Consider the following 21,997-nt stretch of genomic DNA (forward strand, 5'->3'; position numbering starts at 1 on the left):
AATGCTTTCAAAATCCTAGCCTATCCTTCAAGATGCCTCCTCTGTCTATCCTGTTGAAGGACCCCAGTCAGAATTAATCACCCCTTGTTCTGCATGACTCACTCCATGATTGGATTTCACATCAGTATGCATATGAGCACTTTCATAATAATTTGTTCCATGCTTAGAAGAGTGTTTGGCCTGCAGTGAACATTACGACACCCTGCGTCATTACCGAATGTGTGTTACGGAATGCCGTAAAATGCTAGCTTCTATATTAGCAACCAGTTCTTTACTTATGTAACCTCAAGTGAAAACAATAATCCTGTAAACTAGGTATTACATACCCATTTTACAGCCGAGGAAATGGAGATTTGGAAATTTCATGTAACATGCCTAGTTATGAAGCAGGAGAAGTAGGATTTGAATCCATGTGCCTGACTCTAAAGCCTTCGCCCTTCCTATCCAACAACACTATCCCCTTTCCTCAATTCCAAATCTTAGAGTACAGGGTCCAAATTTCACTCAAGTTTACAGCTGTAATTGAAGAAATGGATGCCAAAAAAGGACTTTGAATTGGAATTACAGTACTTAGGAGGCAGCTATGGATGGCAAAAACAGGACACATGGTTCCTTGAAAAAAACCTGCATCACCTATGGAGCTGTGTATTGCAATGCTTATTTTGGTAGCTTAGTTTCACAAGTATGTACAGACTCATTATTCAATGAAAAGGAGCTACTGGACATATCTATGCACAAGGTAGTGTGTCCACTTTCAGAAACTTCCAAGTCAATGGGAAGGAGAAACTTTCTAAAGCAACACTTTGTTCCAAGCTAGTATACAAGCTTCACAAAAGAAGTCCTAAGGGATTTCAAAGGAATAAGACTGACATTTCTCAGTTTTCTGAGAGTTCAAAAATATTCCATGTTGGTCACAAATCAAGCCTTCCTTGCCATATACTATTAATGAATTCAAACCAACTTAACATGAATTAACTTAACAAATACTATTACCTTTTCCACAAACAATACGATGTTTCATATTTTCAAAAAGAATCTGAAAAATATCAATTCATAATGTAATTTAAGGAGTCGAAACTAGCATCTAATACATGGAGTTTTCTGGACTTTATTGAGAAAAATTCATTGCCAAATACGCTCTGGCTGGAATACCGCAGAGTGAAATAGAACCGAAACACGTTACAGAATTAATTTTGTGTTTGCTCCTTTTCATGTGATTCATCATACATGGAAATAGGTTAACAGTGGTCTCTCTTCAAAAAGCAAAAAATAAACTGTTGGTTTCAAGTAAATCTATAGTAAGCTGACTAAAGAAATGCGATACTTCTATACATACCTACTTCTCAGATGAGTTAACTCCGTATCTTTCTCATCAGGATAGCTGTATTGAGCTGAGCGTTTCTTTTGCGATTCTTGTGTCACTGCTCTGAACTGTCCTCTACACCTGCAGTCTGTGGGGAAAGAAGTAACCACAATAACATCGTGTTAGATGGGGTGCCACAATCTCCTCTAGATGATTTCTTTAATGGCCAGAGAGGGCAAGAGTGCAAAGAAGAAAGAGCAGAGGGTAAGAGCAAGAGAGACCCATCTAGTCAGTTCCATCTTGCTGGGTGACCACAGTCTCAGACACCTGCTTTTGGGTGTCACTGAATCCCTGTTTTGCAGCAGCAAGTGGGAAGTGGGGTGCAAAGGCAATCTGCAGAACCCCTGGAGGCGCCACAGGAAGAGTGATGTTGAATCTTAGCGAGGGCATGGATTGCATGGCGTCTTTGATTCACTAAGGGCTCAGCACAATGAAGAAAGAAGCAGGAGAGCCCTGGGTGGAATGCTTGAAATTTGGCGACTCCTCAAAGCGTCTCAGCCATACCTGCTACCTACTAGGGATTTGTTTTTTAAGATGCCGTCTGTGGCACAACTGTACTGCGCCCTGAAAGTGGTTAAGAAATTAAGTTTTGGCCGGGCGCGGTGGCTCAAGCCTGTAATCCCAGCACTTTGGGAGGCCGAGGCGGGTGGATCACGAGGTCAAGAGATCGAGACCATCCTGGTCAACATGGTGAAACCCCGTCTCTACTAAAAATACTAAAAATTAGCTGGGCATGGTGGTGTGTGCCTGTAATCCCAGCTACTCAGGAGGCTGAGGCAGAAGAATTGCCTGAACCCAGGAGGCGGAGGTTGCGGTGAGGCGAGATCGCGCCATTGCACTCCAGCCTGGGTAACAAGAGCGAAACTCCGTCTCAAAACTAAAAAAAAAAAAAAAAAAAAAAAAAGAAATTAAGTTTTATGTTTTGTATTTTTATCAGACTCAAAATGATATGAGAATACTATGAAAAGCTTTTTGCAAGTGAATATGGAACTTTAAAAAGTAGCCTCTGATATAGTATGGATATCCCTCTCAAACCTGCTGTTGAGATGCAATCCCCAGTGCTGGTGGAGCCCGGTGGGAGGTATCTGCATGTGGGAGCGTTTTCCTCAGGTCTTTGCACTGTTCTCACCATAGCCCGTGAGTTCTCCCGAGATCTGCTGCGGGACCTCCCCCAACTCTCTTGCTCCAGCTCATGGCATGTGCCCTGCCTGCTGCTCCCCTTTCCCTGAGCCATGAGTAAAAGCTCCCGGAAGCCTCCGGAGAAGCTGAGCAGATAGTAGAGATGGGATTTCAACATGTTGGCCAGGAAGGTCTCGATCTCTTGACCTTGTGATCCGCCGGCCTCGGCCTCCCAAAGTGCTAGGATTACAGGCGTGAGCCACTGTGCCAGGCCAAATGCTTTTCTTTATAAATTACCCAGTCTTGGGTATTTCCTTATAGCAATGCAAAAACTGCCTAATACACTCTCTAAAATTTCATATGAAAACAGATGATCTGGAAACTAAGATATTCTGAAGATGAAAAAGAATGACGTAGAAATCTACATTCCCAGATAGTAAAAGTACTATATATGAAGTTAAAAAATAAAAATTCTTAATATTGATGGAAAAATACCTAAAAAAATAGAACAGGATAACAACCTTAGAGCATCTTAACCACGCAATCAAATTTAACACATTATATTAGGCAGCACAAATTGTAAAATAGAGAGAGATTACGTTTGTTCTGGGCAACTAGCAGATTATTCCTTAAAGAAAAAGTGAAAACGACTTACATCTTCACCTTATCGTATGTGAATTAAATTCAAGAGGAATATGATATGAAAGATTATTAAGCAAACATGAATATGAAATTTAGGATGATTTTTAAAATGACACAACAAACTGAAAATGCTATAACACTAGACAAAATAAGAGTATAACTTATAAATATGAACTCAATGATATTAAAACATACCAGAAATACACTAAAATGAAAGCATAGCAAAATGACAACAGTGACATGTCTAGAATACTGGGTATGGTTATTTGTTTTCTTTTTTGTTCTCTACTTCTAACTTTTCCTTTCTTTTGTCCTTGTTTTCAATAAAAAGTCTTCATTTATAAAATTCAAAAACAGTTCATTGAAGAATATCCAAGGTTTCTTGAAAGGTTTACAAGCTAATTAGCATATTGCTATCTATTACTATAACCAGATAAAAAAATTTCTGGAGACCAGGTGCAGTGGCTCACCTCTATAATCCCAGCACTTTGGGAGGCCAAGGTCAGTGGATCACTTGAGGTCACGAGTTCAACACCACCTGGCCAACATAGTGAAACCTCGTCTCTACTAAGAATGCAAAAATTAGCTCGACGTGGTGGTGCACACCGGTAACCCCAGCAAGTCAGGAAGCTGAGGCAGGAGAATTGCTTGAACTTGGGAAATGGAGGGTGGAGTGAGGTGAGATAGTCATTGCATTCCAGCCTGAGCAACAGAGTGAAACGCCATCTCAAAAAAAAAAAAAAAAAAAAAAAAAAAAAAAAAAAAAAAAAAAAAAAAAAAAAAATCTGAACATTTAAGTTTACCACAGAGACAGGCCATTTCAAAGCCTGAGCCAGATTAATGAAACAAGCCCTGGCATAGGTGGGAGATTTTGAACAATCTGGAAGCCACAAGAGAATATTGAACTACTGGGGACACAGAATTGTTCAAAAAGAGAGGAAAGATGGTGGCAATAGAAGCTGCCATTGTCCGGACTGCTTTGCCAATAAACTGGTGGCAAAGGCGTCTGCTGAAAATATTTCTATTACTACTTTTATTTATTTATTTCATTTTTTAATTAATATTCATTTTTTTTTTCATTGTACTTTAGGTTCTGGGGTACATAGGGAGATCATATAGGGTTGTTGTATAGGTACATACACGGCAAAGTGGTTTGGTGCCTCCATCACCCTGTCACCTGTATCTAGCATTTCTCCCCGTGTTATCCCCTCCCCAACCTCCTCACCCCCTGCTGTCCGTCCCCTAGTCCCCCCAATAGACCCCAGTGTGTAATGCTCCTCTCACTATGTCCATGTGTTCTCATTGCTCAACACCAACCTATGAGTGAGAACATGTGGTGTTTCGTTTTCTGTTCTTGTATCAGTTTGCTGAGAATGATTATTTCCAGATTCATCCACGTCCCTAAAGGACACGAACTCATCATTTTTTGTGGCTGTATAGTATTCCATGATGTATATGTGCCACATTTTCTTTGTCCAGTCTATTATCAATGGGCATTTGGGTTGGTTCCAGGTCTTTGCTATTGTAAACAATGCCTCAATGAACATAAGTGTACCTGTGTTTTTATAATAGAATGATTTACAATCTTTTGGGAATATACTCAGTAGTGGGGATTGCTGGGCCAAATGGAATTTCTATTTCTAGGTCATTGAGGAATCGCCACACTGTCTTCCACAATGATTGAACTAATTTACACTCCCACCAACAGTGTAAAAGTGTTCCTATTTCTCCACATCTTCTCCAGCATCTGTTGTTTCCAGAGTTTTTAATGATCGCCATTCTAACTGGCGTGAGATGGTATCTCAATGTGGTTTTGATTTGCATTTCTCTAATCACCAGCAATGAGGAGCATTTTTTCATATATTCATTGGTCTCATATATGTTTTCTTTTGAAAAGTGTCTGTTCATATTCTTCATTTAATTTTGAATGGATTTGGTTGTTTTTTTCTTGTAAATCTGTTTTAGTTCTTTGTAGATTCTGGATATTAGCCTTTTGTCAGATGGGTAGATCACAAAAATATTTTCCCATTCTGTTGGTTGCCAGTTCACTCTAAAGATTGTTTCTTTTGCTGTGCAGAAGCTCTGGAGTTTCATTAGATCCCATTTATCTATTTTGGTTTTTGTTGTCAATGCTTTTGGTGTTTTAGTCATGAAGTCCTTGCCTATGCCTATGTCCTGAATGGTTTTGCCTAGGTTTCTTCTAGGTTTTCTGTGGCGTTAGGTCTTATGTTTAAATCTTTAATCCATCTGGAGTTAATTTTTGTGTAAGGTGAAAGGAAGGGGTCCAGTTTCTGCTTTCTGCACATGGCTAGCCAGTTTTCCCGACACCATTTATTAAACAGGAATCCTTTCCCCATTGCTTGTTTTTATCAGATTTGTAAAAGATCAAATGGTTGTAGATGTGTGGCATTGCCTTCAAGGCCTCTGTTCTGTTCCACTGGTCTATAGCTCTGTTTTTGTACCAGTACCATGCTGCTTTGATTACTGTAGCCTTGTAGTATAGTTTAAACTCAGGTAGCATGATGCCTCTGGCTTTGTTCTTTTTTTGCTTAGGATTGTTTTGGCTATGTCAGCTCTTTTTTGGTTCCATATGAAGTTTAAAGTGTTTTTTTCCAGTTTGTGAAGAGGATCGTAGGTAGCTTTATGGGGATAGCATTGAACCTGTAGATTGCTTTGGGCAGTATGGCCGTTTTCACAATATTGATTCTTCCTAACCATGAGCATGGAATGTTTTTTCATCTGTTTGTCTCCTCTCTTATTTCCTCAAGCAGTGGTTTGTAGTTCTCCATGAAGAGGTCCTTTACATCCTTTGTTAGTTATATTACTGGGTATTTTATTCTCTTTGTAGCATTCGTGAATGGCAGTTTGTTCTTGATTTGGCTCTCTTTAAGTCTGTTATTGGTGTATAGGAATGCTTGTGATTTCTGCACATTGATTTTGTATCCTGAGACTTTGCTGAAGTTGCTTATCAGCTTAAGGAGATTTTGGGCTGAGATGAAGGGATCTTATAAATGTACAATCTTATCATTTGCAAATAGAGACGATTTGACTTTCTGTTCCTAATTGAATACCTTTTATTTTTTTTTCTTGCCGGATTGTTCTAGCTAGAACTTCCAATAGTATATTGAATAGGAGTGGCGAGGGAGGGCATCCTTATCTAGTGCCCAATATCAAAGGGAATGCTTCCAGTTTTTGCCCATTCAGTATGATATTGGCTGTGGGTTTGTTGTAAATAGCTTTTATTATTTTGAGATACATTCCATCAATACCTAGTTTATTGAGAGTTTTTAGCATAAAGGGCTGTTGCAATTTATCAAAGGTTTTCTCTGCATCTATTGAGATAATCATGTGGTTTTTGTCATTGGTTCTGTTTATGTGATGGATTACATTTATAGACCTGCATATGTTGAACCAGCCTTGCATCCCCAGGAAGAAACCTACCTGATTGTGATCGATGAGATTTTTGATGTGCTGTTGCAATGGGTTTGCCAGTATTTTATTGAAGACTTTTTGCATCCATGTTCATTATGGATATTGGCCTGAAGTTTTCTTTTTTTGTTGAATCTCTGCCAGGTTTTGTATCAGGATGATGTTGGTCTCATAAAATGATTTGGGAAGGATTCCTCTTTTTGTATTGTTTGGAAGACTTTCAAAAGGAGTTGTAACAGCTCCTCTTTGTAGGTCTGTTAGAACTCAGCTGTGAACCTATCTGGACCTGGGCTCTTTTCGGTTGGTAGGATATTAATTGCTACCTCAACTTCAGCCCTTGCTATTGTTCTATTTAGGGTTTCAACTTCTTCCTGGTTGCAAGTGTCTTGGGAGGATGCAAATGTCCAGGAATTTATCCATTTCTTCCAGGTTTACTGGTTTATGTGCTAGAGTTTCTTGTAGTAATCTCTGATGATAGTTTGTATTTCTGTGGAATCGGTGGTGATATCCCCTTTATCATTTTATTGCATCTATTTGTTTCTTCTCTCTTTTCTTTTTTATTAATCTGGCTAGAAGTCTACTTCCTTGATCTTTTCAAAAAATCAGCACCTGGATTTATTGATTTTTTTTTTGAAGGGTTTTTTGTGTCTATAACTCCTTCAGTTCTGCTCTGATCTTAGTTATTTCTTGTCTTCTGCTAGCTTTTGAGTTTCTTTCTTTCTTTTTTTTCCTTGCTCCTCTAGCTCTTTCAGTTTTGACAATAGGATGTTGATTTTAGATCTTTCCTCATTTCTTATGTGGACTTTTAGTACTATAAATTTCCCTCTGGACACTGCTTTAAATGTGTCCCAGAGATTCTGGTAAGTTGTGTCTTCATTTTCCTTGCTTTTGAAGAACATCTTTATTTCTGCCTTCATTTCATCATTTATCTGGTCAACATTTAAGAGCCATTTGTTCAGTTTCCATGAAGTCATCATGCAAGTCTGAGTGAGTTTCTTAACCCTGAGTTCTAATTTGATTGCACTGTGGTCTGAGAGACTGTTTTGATTTCCATTCTTTTGCATTTGCTGAGGAGCAATTTACTTCCAATTATGTGGTCAGTTTTAGAGTAGGTGCAATGTGGTGCTGATAAAAATGTATATTCTGTGGATTTGGGGTGGAAAGTTCTGTAAATGTCTATTAGGTCCACTTGGTCCAGACCTGAGTTCAAGTCCTGGATATCCCCATATATTTTCTATCTTGTTGATCTTTCTAATATTGACAATAGAGTGTTAAAGTCTCCCACTATTATTGTGTGAAAGTCTAAGTCTCTTTGTAGGTCATTAAGAACTTACTTTATGTGTCTGGGTGCTCCTGTATTGGGTGCATTTATATTTAGAATCCTAAGCTCTTCTTGTTGCATGGATCCTTTTACCATTATGTAATGACTTTGTCTCTTTTGATCTTTGTTGATTTAAAGTCCATTTTATCAGAGACTAGAATTGCAACTCCTGCTTTTCTCTCTCTCCCTCTCTCTCTCTCTCTCTCTCTCTCTCTCTCTCTCTCTGTCTCTCTCTCTCCATTTGCATGGTAAATCTTCCTGCATCCCTTTATTTTGAGCCTATGTGTGTCCCAGCACATGAGATGGGTTTCCTGAATACAGCACACCAATGGGTTTTGAGTTTTTATACAATTTGACAGTCTTTGTCTTTTGACTGGGGCTCTCAGCCCATTTACATTTAAGATTAATATTGTTATGTGTGAATTTGATACTGCCATTTTGATGCTAGCTGGTTGCTTTGCCCATTAGTTGATGCAGTTTCTTCATTTTGTCAATGGTCTTTACCATTTGGAATGTTCTTGGAGTGGCTGCTACTGGTTGTTCCTTTCCATGTTTAGTACTTCTTTCTGGAGCTCTTGTAAGGCAGGCCTGGTGGTGATGAATCTCTCAGCAATTGCTTGTCTGTAAAGGATTTTATTTCTCCTTCGCTTATGAAGCTTAATTTGGCTGGATATGAAATTCTAGGTTGAAAGTTCTTTTTTTTAAGGATATTGAATATCGATCCCCACTCTCTTCTGGCTTGTAGGGTTTCTGCTGAGATACTCTGTGAATCTGATGGGCTTCCCTTTGTGAGTAACCTGACCTTTCTCTCTGGCTGCCCTTAGCATTTTCTCCTTCATTTCAACCCTGATGAATCTGACGATTACGTGCCCTGGGTTTGCTCTTCTTGAGGAATATCACTGTAGTGTTCTCTGTATTTCCTGGACTTGAATATTGCCCTGCCTTGCTAGGTTGGGAAAGTTCTCCTGGATAATATCCTGAAGAGTGTTTTCCAGCTTGGATTCATTCTCTGTGTCACATTCAGGTATGCTGACCAAACATAGATTAGGTTTTTTCACATAATCTCATATTTCTTGGAGGCTTTGTTCATTTCTTTTCACTCCTTTTCTCTAATCTTGCCTTCTCATTTTATTTCACTGAGTTGATCTTCAATCTCTGGTATCCTTTTGTCTGCTTGGTCAATTTAGGTATGCTTCACGAAGTTCTCATGCTGTGTTTTTCAGCTCCATCAAGTCATTTATGTTCTTCTCTAAAATCCGGTTACTCTAGTTAGCATTTTGTCTAACTTTTTTTGAGGTTTTCAATTTATTTGCATTGGGTTAAAACATGTTCTTTTAGCTCAGAGAAATTTGTTATTATCCACCTTCTGAAGCCTGCTTCTGTCAATTCCTCAGGTTCATTCTCCATCCAGCTTTGTTCCCTTACTGCTGAGGAGCTGTGATCCACTGGGGGAGGAGAGGCATTCTGATTTTTTTGTTTTCATCCTTTTTGTGCTGGTTTCTTCCCATCTTCATGGATTTATCTATCTTTGGTCTTTGAAGTTGGTGATTTCGGATGGGATCACTGAGTGGATGTCCTTTTTGTTTATGTTGAAGCTATTTCTGTTTTTTAGTTTTCCTTCTAACAGTCAGACCCCTCTGCTGCAGGACTGCTGGAGGTCCACTCCAGACCCTGCTTACCTAGGGGGAGCTGCAGAACAGTAAGGGTTGTTACCAGTTTCTTCTCCTGTTATCTTTGTCCCAGAAGGGCACCTGCCAGATGTCAGCCAGAGCTCTCCTTTATGAGGTGACTCTTTGGATATACGAGGGTTGGGGAGCCACTTGAGGAGACAGTCTGTCCCTTATCAGATCTCAAGTGGTGTGCTGGGAGCTCTGTTGTTCTGTTCAGTGCTACTGGGCAGGTATGTTTAAGTCTTCTGCAGTGGAACTCATAACTGCCTCTTTTCCCAGTTGCTCTGTCCTGGGAATGTGGGACTTTACTTATAATAAAGTTCCTAATGTGCTGCTGCCTTTTTTCAGAGATGCCCTGCCCAGCAAAGAGGTAGTCTAGTCAGTCTGCCAGCAGAGGCATTGCTGAGCTGCCATGGGCTCTTCCTAGCTGATGTGTAAACTTCCTTGTAGTTTTGTTTACAGAGGTACAGTTAGAACTGCCTCAGCCTGCCTCTGTAATGGTGGATGCCCTTCCCCACACCGAGCTGGACCATCCCAGGTTCAGCTGCACTTGTGGTGAAACTCTCAATCCAGAGTGTTTCAGATTGCTGGTCTTTGTTGGGGTGAGACCCACCAAGCCAGATCACCTGGCTCTCTGCTTTCAGCCCCCTTTTTCAGTTGAATGGGTGGCTCTGTCTCCCAGGCATTCCAGGTGTCAGTTGAAATGGCCACCCAGATTTGGGTGAGTTTTTGTGTGGAAACTCACAGTGCTGGCTGAAACAGCCGTGCTGGAAACTCATGGTGCTTTTCAGCCTGCGAATCTCCTGGTCTGTGGGCAGTAAAAACTGCAGGAGAAGTGCAGTACCTGAACCGCAGTGCTGGAGTGGATGGAAAGCCCCCAATGGCCTTCAATGGGGAGAGAGGAGGGTCCTCCAGGGGTTGAACTTCCTGGGTGAGGCAGTGCCCTACCCTGCCTTGGCTCACCTTTCTTGGGCTACGACTGTGCAACCAGTCCCATTGAGATGCACCTGGTATCTCATTTGGAAATGCAATGATCACTCACCCTCTGCATGACTCTCACTGGGAATTGCACTCCAGAGCTGTTTCTATTTGGCCATCTTGGATCTCCTCTTATTATTTACTTATTTATTTATTTGAAGAAGGAGTTTTACTGTTGTTGCCCAGGCTGGAGTGGAGTGGTGCAATCTTGGCTCACTGCAACCTCCACCTCCAAGGTTCAAGTGATTCTCCTGCCTCAGCCTCCCAAGTAGCTGGGATTACAGGCACATGCCACCACACCTGGCTGATTTTTGTATTTTTATTAGAGATGGGGTTTCACCACATTGGCCAGTCTGGTCTCGAACTCCTGACCTCATGTGATCCATCCGCCTGGGCCTTCCAAAGTGCTGGGATTACAGGTGTGAGCCACCATGCCTGATCTATTGCTAATTTATAGTGAGAAGTCAAGACATTCCAGTAAAGCTGTGCATATTAAGGGACCAGCAGGTGGTTATTTTCCCCTACTGTTATGCTGTTACTTCAACTTAGTACTTTACTGATAATCAATAACTCATAGGTATTTGCAGATCTGAGTAAAAAAAAAAATCACGGAAATTTTTAAGAAGAATACAACTAAAGAAAGTAAACTTCAATCATAAAATGAAACTCAATATTTCTATTTCTGAATAGCACACAGCTTTTGTCAATAAATATTTATAGAGAACTTCCTGAATTAAGATATTAGACTAGGCACTGTAGAGAAAATAAAAATGGATAAGGCATAGTTCCCGATTTTGAATAGGTTGCAAGTATTCTCTCCACTATACGCAGCTTCTCCAGCTAAGCCAAATATCTTTCTTTGCAATTCTTATATAAGAAGGAAAAAAATGTAGAGAAAAGGCACTGCAGATCAACTCTCATCATCATAGTCTTTCATTTATTTTTTAGAAAGATAAGTCTTTAGAATTTATTTACTTTAAAGCAACAATAGATTGTTTAAGGTCCTATACATAAAACCCAAAAGCAAGGAATTGTGTATATAACACTGCAGGTACACAGAGATGAAGGCACCTAAACAGAAACAGCCTACAAGACTGCAGTGAGAAGCAGCTTTCTTGTAATGTGACAGCTAAAATATTGTAGCTCTGACATCATTTCTTTTAATTCACTTTGTTATTTATTCCCAGATACTTCCAAGGAAGCAGAGTATACTTGATTGCTGAGTGTTTGGCTCTTAAGAAAACAACATTATATTTAAATGCAATGTTAGTACAGTAGATGTTTTGATTTTATCCCTATTTGCATTTATCTTATAAATATCTATGTGTATGTGTATATATACATACATGTGTTCAAAGGCCTTACATGAGTTATTTATTTGAAACTTTACAATAGCCCATACTCCATATTATCTTCCCTATTGCTAATCTGAAGAAACTAAGGCACAGAAAGATTATATTACCCTGTACAAAGCTCTATATATTTTCAACAGAAGAGACAAAGTATAAATCCAGACAGTCAGTGTCAAAAGCCATAACATTACAGCACAGAATGAAGACAACAGAAGGTTAACTCCTAGATTTTTGGCTTGTGCAACTTGTAAATAATATTGTCATTATTTGTTAATTGAATGAATTGATGGATGAGTCTAGGGTGGAAAGTAAAAGGAAATGACTTGAATTTAGATCAACTTAAATTTCTGGTCCATGTATGACATGGGGACATGAAATATAGCAGATAGGGTGTTTGAAAACAGCAACAGATGTGGTTGAAGATACAGCCATATGACTCATATTCAAGAGGCATTAATGTGTGTGTGTGTGTGTGTGTGTGTGTGTGTGTAAATGTTTCCATTCAAGATAGCCTTGGTTGCCTCCACCCCAGCCCTGCTCCCGCCTTTGCTTTGTGAATGGTGACCTAGGTTCTTAGTGGGTGAAACAAGGTCCTTCTCTATATAGCACCTTCTTGCCTCTCCAGTCTCATTTCTCCCTAGTGTACAATCCACAGCCAGTGACCCTGCTCCAGCTTCATTAGGTCCCACTTGAGTGACAAATGCCATAGGTCTCATGTCAGCCTTCTCCAGGAAGCCCTTCTCAACTGCCAAGAGAAAGTCAGGGAGAAACTCACTGCACTCTCAGCACTCTATGGATACGTTGAGTCTCACTGCTCTCATTCTCTGAGACGACCAGAAGACCTTGTCCTACCTACCAGTTAATCCTCAGCACCTAGGACAGCACCTGCTTGTGGCACATGCCTAATAAATATTTTAAGAAATGAATAAACAAATGACATCAATGAGGCCAAAGACTTATTTTTAAGTAATTAAGTTGTCTATTTATATATTTAAGAGTATGATTTCAGGAATCAGTCTATTTGGGTTTGTATCCATTCAAAATATACTACTTTGAATAAGCTTCTTTAGACTCTATTTTTTTTTCAACTGGAATATGAGAATGAAAATATAACCTATCTTATGGAGTTATTGAGAGGATTAAATTCATTAATTTGAGTGCTTAGTAAAAATTCCCAACATAGAGTAAGCTCAATCGACATGCTCTTATTGTTTGAAATAAAGTTTAGTTAATAATATAGCTGACTGATTTAGCTCATCAATAACTTTTGCATAATGCAAAGTTATAGACTTTTTTTGATAAGTATATAACTGGGATTCAAAAATATTTTTATTGAATTCAAATGTAAGGTAACATGTTTGTAAACAGTTTTTCAAGGTGATTTTAAATGACTTTACAAAAATATTTTGCCCCAGAACAGCTGAGTGAATACATTTTAGAATTTTTTTAATGTGCTATTTCTTCATAGCACAAAAAATAAAATTTTGACACTGTCTTCTCTAAAACATTTTAGACTCACAGAACAATTTGTAAAATTTTTATAATGCAAGAATTTACTATTTAAAAGTATCACCACATTAAGTTAGAAGGCAAGTGTCTGGCAGTCTTCGTAGTGAGTGCTGAAAAGGGAGAATTTCCTTCTAGATGTACATACATGGCAATCATGCCCAGAAGACTCACATCCAAACTCAGACTCCACCTGGTCTGGCTCAGAGGTGGGCATGAGCTAAGCAGATATTGCAGGACAAGGACTGTACATTGAGGATTAACTTAACAAAATTAGAAAATTCTCAAGACAGCAGGTTGCTTTAAGAATATGTCTGAATATTGCACTTTATAAGAGTGGATTGACAGTCCATGGTGAATAAACAAGGTCAAGTTTGGGAGCTTGAGCTATGTAGCTCAGGCAATCCTGTGCCTTTCTATGAACTGAGCAAAACTATGCAACTATGGAACACTGGCGTCCCAATGCTGCATTCCAAAGTGTAAACATAAGTCAAAACAGATTTTTTAAATTGGCAAAAAGATATCTGATTTTCATTTTCAACACTTTCAACATCTCTTATGTGCTTGCAGAAAGGAAAGAAGTACAAATAACTGAGAGCAAACTTAGAAAAATGATGACAAATTTGGGGGACACTTTGAGAATGCGTGCATTCATATTGCATATGAAACATCTCCGTTGTCTGGGGTATATACCCTAGTTCTTTATCTTGCGCCAAGAAAGAATTCAGGACACACACAAGGAGTGGGGTTTAGGAGCATAAAGTTTAATAGACAAGAAAGAAGAGAGAGAAAAATCTTCCTTATGCTGGGAAAGCTGGTCGCCCAAGAGAGTGTCTCCGGTTTAGGGCGTAATGCAATCAATTTTGTATAGAGGCTTGAGGAGGCAGTGATTAATTTACATAGGGCCCAGGGGATTGGTCTGACCAGGTGTTTCATTTACATAGCCAGGGAAAAGACTGACTTTTCCACCCTAGTCTTTTATTATGCAAATACGGCTTTTTTTTTTTTTTTTTCTTAGATGGAGTTTCACTGTTTTTACCACCCAGGCTGGAGAGCAATGGCCTAATCTCAGCTCACTACAACCTCCACCTCCAAGGTTCAAGCAATTCTCCTGCCCTAGCCTCCCAACTGGCTGAGATTACAGGCACCCACCACACACCCAGCTAATTTTTTTTTATTTTTAGTAGAAGCAGAGTTTGACTATGTTGGCGAGGCTGGTCTTGAACTCCGGACCTCAGGCGATCCACCCAAAGTGCTGGAATTATAAGCATGAGCCACTGTGCCCAGGGGCAAATGTGGCTTCTACCTGTGGCCACCATGACACCTGCTCACGTGGTGATGAGGAAAAGGGAGAGGGAGCCGCCATATTGGATACTCTGAGCTCTTAGTTGCCTGTATTTACATAGGCATATCTATGCTCGAAGCCTGACCTTTTAGACTGCCTTCTGTTTGAGAATAAATGATTTGTGGCTGCTTTTTATTAAAGAAAAATTCCACTGAGAACTTTTACCCTCACTAACTGCCCAAAATAATTTTAATAACTCCTGTATTAATAGCAAAATGGTTTTTAGTTCTCATAAAGGAACTGAGTATATTAATGCATTGTATCTTTAGGTGATGTTTCACCTTAATTAAAATCAATATTGAACTGTTCCCACAACTGTTTTGCAGTAAGAAGGTCCCAGTAGCAAACCATTATTTCTTCATATTCTTATTGGTATTTCACTTTCTTGTTACAATTGTTTTAGGAATCTATCACAGTGTAACAGGTTACTACAAACGCAGTGGCTTAAACCAATGCAAATGCATTTTTATGGAGTGCTGTGTATTCCCTCAAAATTCATATGTTGAAATTCTAACTTCCAGTAACTCAGAATGTAACCTTATTTGGAAATAGGGTTGTTGCAGAGTAATTCGTTAAGGGATCACACTGGAGTAGATGGGCCACTAATTCAACATGATTAATACCCTTATGAATAGGAGAAATTTGGACACAGCCACGAACACAGAAGGCAGAGATCAGACAGGTACAGCGGAAGCCAAGAAACAATGGATGTTGGCAAACCATGAAAACTAGTGAGAGGGGCATGGAGTGAATTCTCCTTCACAGCCCTCAGTTAGAACCTGCCCTACCAGCACTTGATCTTAGACATTCAGCCTCTGGAACAGGGAGACACCTTTTGCTGTCCCATTTGTGGTTCTTTGTTACAAGCATCCCAAGCAAGCTACCACATGCAGCATATCACACCTCTGTGGCCAGAATGCAGGACTCCAGGCACACTTTAGCAGGTCCTTTGCTCAGTCTCATGAGGCTGCAATCAAGAGGTTAGTGGGGCTACATTCTCATCTCATCTAGGGCAGAGTCTGTGTTGGAAGAGCTCAATTCCTCATGGTTGTATTACTGAAGGCTCACCTGGAGGCCACCCACAGTTCCCTGCCATGAGTTCCCCCCATAATAAAGAAATAAAAATCAGAAGTTATCTCCACAACATAGTGGTTTGCTTTCTCACAATCAGCAGGGGAATCTTTCTCCCTCTATCTACCAAGACTCAGTCCAGATGACTCTAGACTCTGATCATAATGTAGCTTGAGCATGTGAGGGATATCTCATCACCTTTGCTGTATTCTACTGGTTAGAAGCAGGCCACAGGTTCTGCTCTCACTAAAGAAAAGGGATGATATGAGGGTGTGACTCCTCAGTGTTCCATTAGTGTGTGGTCATCTCAACAACCATCCACTGCACACTGCACTTAACTTGCTCTCATGAATCAGGGAGATAGTTCCCACTATAAAAAAAAAATGTACTCTAATATGGAGATTTTGCAAAAAGCTAGAAAAGAACTACCACTTGGTCCTGCAATCCCACTACTGAGTATTTACCCAAAGGAACAGGAAATCATTATTTCAGGAAGACACCTGCACTCATATGTTATCACAGCTCTACTCAAAAAAGCAAAAACATGAGATCAACCTAAAGATCTATCAATGGATTAAACTGTGGTATATATGTGCACATGTACCCCAGAGCCCAAAGTACAACAAAAAGAAATGGGGTATATATACACCACGGATGATATGGTTTGGCTCTGTGTCCCCATCTAAACTCATCTTGAATTGTAAGCCCCATGTGTCCAGGAATGGGCCTGGTGGGAGGGGACTGGATCATGGGGCAGTTTCCCCCGTGCTGTTCTCATGACAGTGAGGGGGTTCTCACAAGATCTGATGGTTTAAAACCATGACACCTCCCCTTCACTCTCTCTCTTCTGCCACCTTCTGAAGAATGTGCATGCTTCTCCTTTGCTTTCCACCATGACAGTGAGTTTCCTGAGGCCTCCCCATCCAAGCAGGACTGTGAATCAGAAAACTCTATTTACAAGTTATCCAGTCTCAGAGTGAAATCATGTCTTTTGCAGCAACGTGAATGGAACTGGAGGCCATTATCCTAAGTGAAATAACTCCAAAACATAAAAGCAAATAGCACATGTTCTCACTTACATGTGGGAGCTAACAATAGATACACATGGATGACAGAGTGGAATAACAGGCTGGAGACTCCAAAAGGTAGGAGAGTGGGAGGGAAGTGAGGGTTGCAAGATTACCTGTTGAGTACAAATGGTACAAAGAACTATACAACTAAAAAGGATTCCTATGTCTCAGGGCTCCAAGAAAGAATATGGCAACAAACTTCTTCTAATTTTCATTTTTCTCTCTTTGTCCTTATTGGAAAAAATGTTATTATTACGTTATGGTGTATATATATATATATATATTATATATATTACACCTATGTAATATATATTATAAATTTCTTATAGTTGCTACTTCTCCTTCCTTTATTTTTTAAACCAGCTCCTAGATTTATTCATCAATACAGCTTACATCTTTAGTTAGACTTTCTCAGGACATTCCTATTTATTTAACTGTCTTTTTTCTAACATCTTAAGCTGTGTGTGTTGTTCATTTATTATTATTTCACTTTTAATTAAACTACAAGTCTGTTTCTGTATTTACCTCTATTTGTCATACATTTTGATAATAATATTGTCATTAATATTTTTAGATATTCCACTTAATTTCTGTTGCCTTGTTGGTAAAATATTTATTTGGTCAAATGATTAAAAATTTCTAAGTAGCTATTTTCTTTTAAACCTGATTATTTAATTTTAGATTAGTTACACTATGGTAAAGGATAATGGAGTCTGCTTTGGGGAATTTTATTGTTCCTAGTGACCTAGCATTCAATCAATATTTGAGAATCCTTACGCATATTTGGAGATAAAGTTAATTTTAGCTTATAGGGACAAAATAAGTACATCTCTCACAAATTGGTCTCCTTAATAATATTCAAACGCAATTCTATTAAGCTGTGCTGAATGGCTTGCTGTTTCAAAAATGAGATGGAAAATAACTTCTTGTCTCAGTTAATGCTTTTAGTACTTACATTCAACTTTCCTTAATTGCATATTGTTATTACCAGTTCTGTTTTTGTATTCCTGACTTACTTCAACGTATGCTTTTATATTTGACTATTCTCAATATTTTGTTTATGTATGGCCCCTGTTAATGGTATAGAGTTAAAACTTGCTTTTTGGACAAATAAAGCAGTGTTCAACATACAGTATTTTTCTTAATGCATTGAAACTTCAGGCACATTTGTGTCTTATGAGGATTTTAAGATTTTTTTTCCAATGTTTCCTTTACACTCCACATTGTTGGGTTTCCCTAGGGATCTGCAGAGCATATATCCTGTTTCCCAAGTATTTTGCATTTTGTGGGAACATATTTGAAACTAAACTTCATTCATTATCAATGTCATACTTTAGCAATATTGATAATTACAAATATAATAAGAATTTCTAAATTTTCTAATTTTTATCATTTAGAATAATAATTTCTTTTTATCATTTATCATCATGCTTATGCAAAGTCAAGTTTATCAGTAGAATTTTGATTTATTTGATGACGGTACCAACAAACATGACAATTACAAACTGTGCTGGAGTAAGTGGATTGGTAACAAAGACGTTGGGATGTTGTTTAATTGCACCTGCAATGCCTACAATGCTTTTCAAACACTCTTGATTCTATTGATTAGCTGATACTAAAAATTAGTTCAAATTGATGTGAAAATGTCAAGACTGTTGCACTTGTAATTCATTAGCATAAGATTCTAAAAAGGAAGATCATCAGCTAAAAGACACTTCTCATGTGTACTAAAAGGTGTACATATCTGATGGGAAAAAACCAAGAGGAACATATCTGATGGGAAAATACTAAGAGGCACTTATCTGATGGTAAAATAAATTTCTAGCATTAGGAAACCATTTTCTTAAATTAAGCAACTTGGTGAAACCCTGCTAATGAATTACCTAATCCTGATATAGAAACATTTTTCTTTCTTCTGTGATTCTAATAGATTGTAAATTAACGCAAAATGCTATATTTGGAAGATAACTTATCCCTAGAACTTATGAGAGGATTATTTTCAAGCGAATGTTTTGTACTCTGCATAAAGTCAACATCATCAATCGAGTTTGATTAATCAGCTATGTCAGTGAACACTCATCCTGCTTTGTATCATTTCAGAGCTAGTTAGAGTCCTTTTTCCTACTGTAATGTTTGTTCTTATGATGTCAACAAGCTTTTCATGTAAGATATTATATATTAACTGACCCAAAAAGAGTGAGAGATGTCATTACAGTGTTCTATCAAAAACAGCAAAAGCTTTCAAAGACAAACCTGAGATCACCGTTGCAATTTAATTGGTTTATTAAAGCTTCATAGGAGTTGCTGAAATCTTACTTCTTTAGAAATACTTCAAAGGTATTTTATAAATTAAGCATGAAACAACCACAACATCATGATATATGAGGTAATAAAATTAGTGTCTTATGAAAGAAATTAAACTTTCATTAGTTTACAAACATAAGCACAATTTATTTGAAAAATAGTCATGAGAAAACCTAAATATATTTACATTTGTACATAAAATATACTGTATTTACAATTACACGATGCTTTAAAGACAGAACTTAATGTGAAATATGCAGCTGGAAATTACAAGACCAGATGGTTCAATAAATCCCAGTAGAAAATATACATCTGTTGACTCTTTGTGAAATTGTTTTATTTGAAGAAAGTTTTATTTAATTGAGTGCCATAGTGTCTTAGTACATCACTTATCTTGTCTTAGGAAATATTCCACCTGCCTTAGGTGTAAGTTTTTAATTTCTAAAATAATTGAGAGTAAATCATTTTCTGTTCCATACTCAAGAGAATGCTTTCTGCTCCATGCAAAGTCAATTTCATCGGTAGAGTTTTGACTGATTTATTACACAAACAAAGGTATAAATAATAGAGTTTTCTGAAATTAGTAGATTGGCAATAAGAACTCTGAATATTGCTTAATTGCATTTGTAATGCCTATAGTATTATTCAAAGACACATGATCTATTGATTAGCTGATACTGAAAATTAGTTTAATTTGATGTTCAAATGTCAAGATTGCTGCATTTGCAAATTTTTAGTAAAGGATTCTAAAACAGAAGGCCACCCAGCTAAAGAAGAGTTCCTATGTTTACTACTGGTGAAAGAGATTTGGAGAAAATTACAGAAAGTATAATGAAAGGCCGGGCGCGGTGGCTCACGCCTTTGATCCCAGCACTTTGGGAGGCCGAGGCAGGTGGATCACGAGGTCAAGAGATCGAGACCATCCTGGTCAACATGTTGAAACCCCTTTTCTACTAAAAATACAAAAAATTAGCTGGGCATGGTGGCGTGTGTCTGTAATCCCAGCTACTCAGGAGGCTGAGGCAGGAGAATTGCCTGAACCCAGGAAGCAGAGGTTGCGGAGAGCCGAGATCGCGCCATTGCGCTCCAGCCTGGATAACATGAGTGAAACTCCATCTCAAAAAAAAAAAAAAAGAAAAAAAAAAAAGAAAGAAAGAAAGAAAAAAAAAGAGAAAGTATAATGAAAGGAAAACTAGCTATGAGATGACATGGTGGGATGAAGAAAACAAATGGACTTGGCGCTGGGAAGTCTGAGTTCTGTCCCTGGCTCTGCTAATAATTAACTGAAGGCAATTACTTAAAACTTCCAACTTTTGCTCCCTAATCTTAAGATGAAGTGTTGGGTTTTATTGTTTTGTTTTGTTACTTAGTCAAATATCTCTTAGGTAATTACTAGCTTCAAAAGTCTGTAACTGGCTGGGTACAGTGGCTCAAGCCTGTAGTCCCAGCACTTCAGGAGGCTGAGGCAGGCAGGTCACATGAGGTCAAGAGTTTAAGACCTGACTGGCCAACATTGTGAAACCCCATCTCTACTAAAAACACAAAAATTAGCTAAGCATGGTGGCAGGTGCCTGTAATCCCAGCTACTCAGGAGACTGAGGCAGGAGAATCACTTGATCCAGGGAGGTGGAGGTTGCAGTGAGCCCAGATCGTGCCATTGCACTCCAGCCTGGTGACAATAGTGAAACTCCACCCACCTCAAAAAAGAAAAAAGAAAAAAAGAAAAAGAAAAAGAAAATCTGTAACTAAGATAGCTAAGGAAATAAAAGAACCTAGGAATTTAATGTGAAGTATTCTCTAAAGTATGTTAAGTGATATAAAACATTACATCTCAAAGAAAATTTGAGAATTTTTGCTTTATCTCTTATGCCTGCAAAATAAGATTCTTGGCTTTCTCGTTATATTCATTTGTCAATCTTGGTTACTGTGATCTTTTGATAACTACAAATTTAGCATTTGTCTCATGAGGTTTCCCTTTTCCCTTTTCCTTAAAAGCAAATCAAATCAAACAACATTTTGAACACTTGCTGCTTATAACTTCACCAGTTACGGCTCTGTCAGAGCTCTCTTGGTTACTCATGTTTTCTTAATATTTTCAGTGGGCACTTACTGTTTCCTAACTCTTACCTACAGCACTGACTTACTACGTTTCTGCTGGCTAAAAGAACAGTAACTGTAATCAAGCAGCTGATTCATCCAATAATTATCCCCCAAGCCACCCTACTGTTTATATATGCTCTGAGTCAACTTGTAAGTTGTTTAGACGTAATTTGGACACTGTCAATGGAATAGCATTTTCTCATGTACCCAAAAAATAAAAACCCTTCTGCAAGGACAACAAGTGATCTAATCTTTGGCCAGAATATCCCATGATTTGAATCAGAATATTGTATCGTTCGCTATCCTTACCAGTAGCAATTCTTCCAGAGTGCTGTATTAATGGAGTAAGTTATAAGTATTAATGGATTAAGTATAAATTTAAGTAGGTTTTCTCCTACATGTCTTTTACCAAAGACCCCTATCCACCTGATGCAAGGTTATACACAGAATCAGCATAGAGCTCTTGGTTTGTCTCTGCCATTTTTCCGTATTCTCTGGTACTACTGACAGCAGTGCCTGTGCAAATCACGGCATTCCCAGAATGACTCCCAGTAAAATCGTTGGTGGCCCAAAGAAGTGATTATACAGAAAATATCAAGAAGTGGTCCCTGAAGAAAGTCATCTGAGCGGACGGTATCTGATGTGGCTTCTTCGAATGCATTTGCACATATTTTTTCACATATATTTAGATGCAACTTGCTCATATTGACAAAATCAAAGTCAGTAT

The 21,997-nt window shown here is 38.5% G+C and overlaps 1 protein-coding gene across 2 annotated transcripts in view; it reads right to left on the reverse strand.

Moving 5' to 3' along the window:
* PXDNL (peroxidasin like) overlaps window positions 1-21,997 on the reverse strand; it is a 379,412-nt gene that overhangs the window by 14,528 nt on the left and 342,887 nt on the right. For both annotated transcript variants that reach the window (XM_039464797.2, XM_039464800.2), the window contains one exon: window positions 1,337-1,451. In XM_039464797.2, coding sequence (XP_039320731.2) covers window positions 1,337-1,451 — 115 coding nt within the window. The remainder of the gene's footprint in view (window positions 1-1,336; window positions 1,452-21,997) is intronic.

Source organism: Saimiri boliviensis, chromosome 15 (assembly GCF_048565385.1).
Source record: "Saimiri boliviensis isolate mSaiBol1 chromosome 15, mSaiBol1.pri, whole genome shotgun sequence".
Classification (NCBI taxonomy): domain Eukaryota; kingdom Metazoa; phylum Chordata; class Mammalia; order Primates; family Cebidae; genus Saimiri; species Saimiri boliviensis.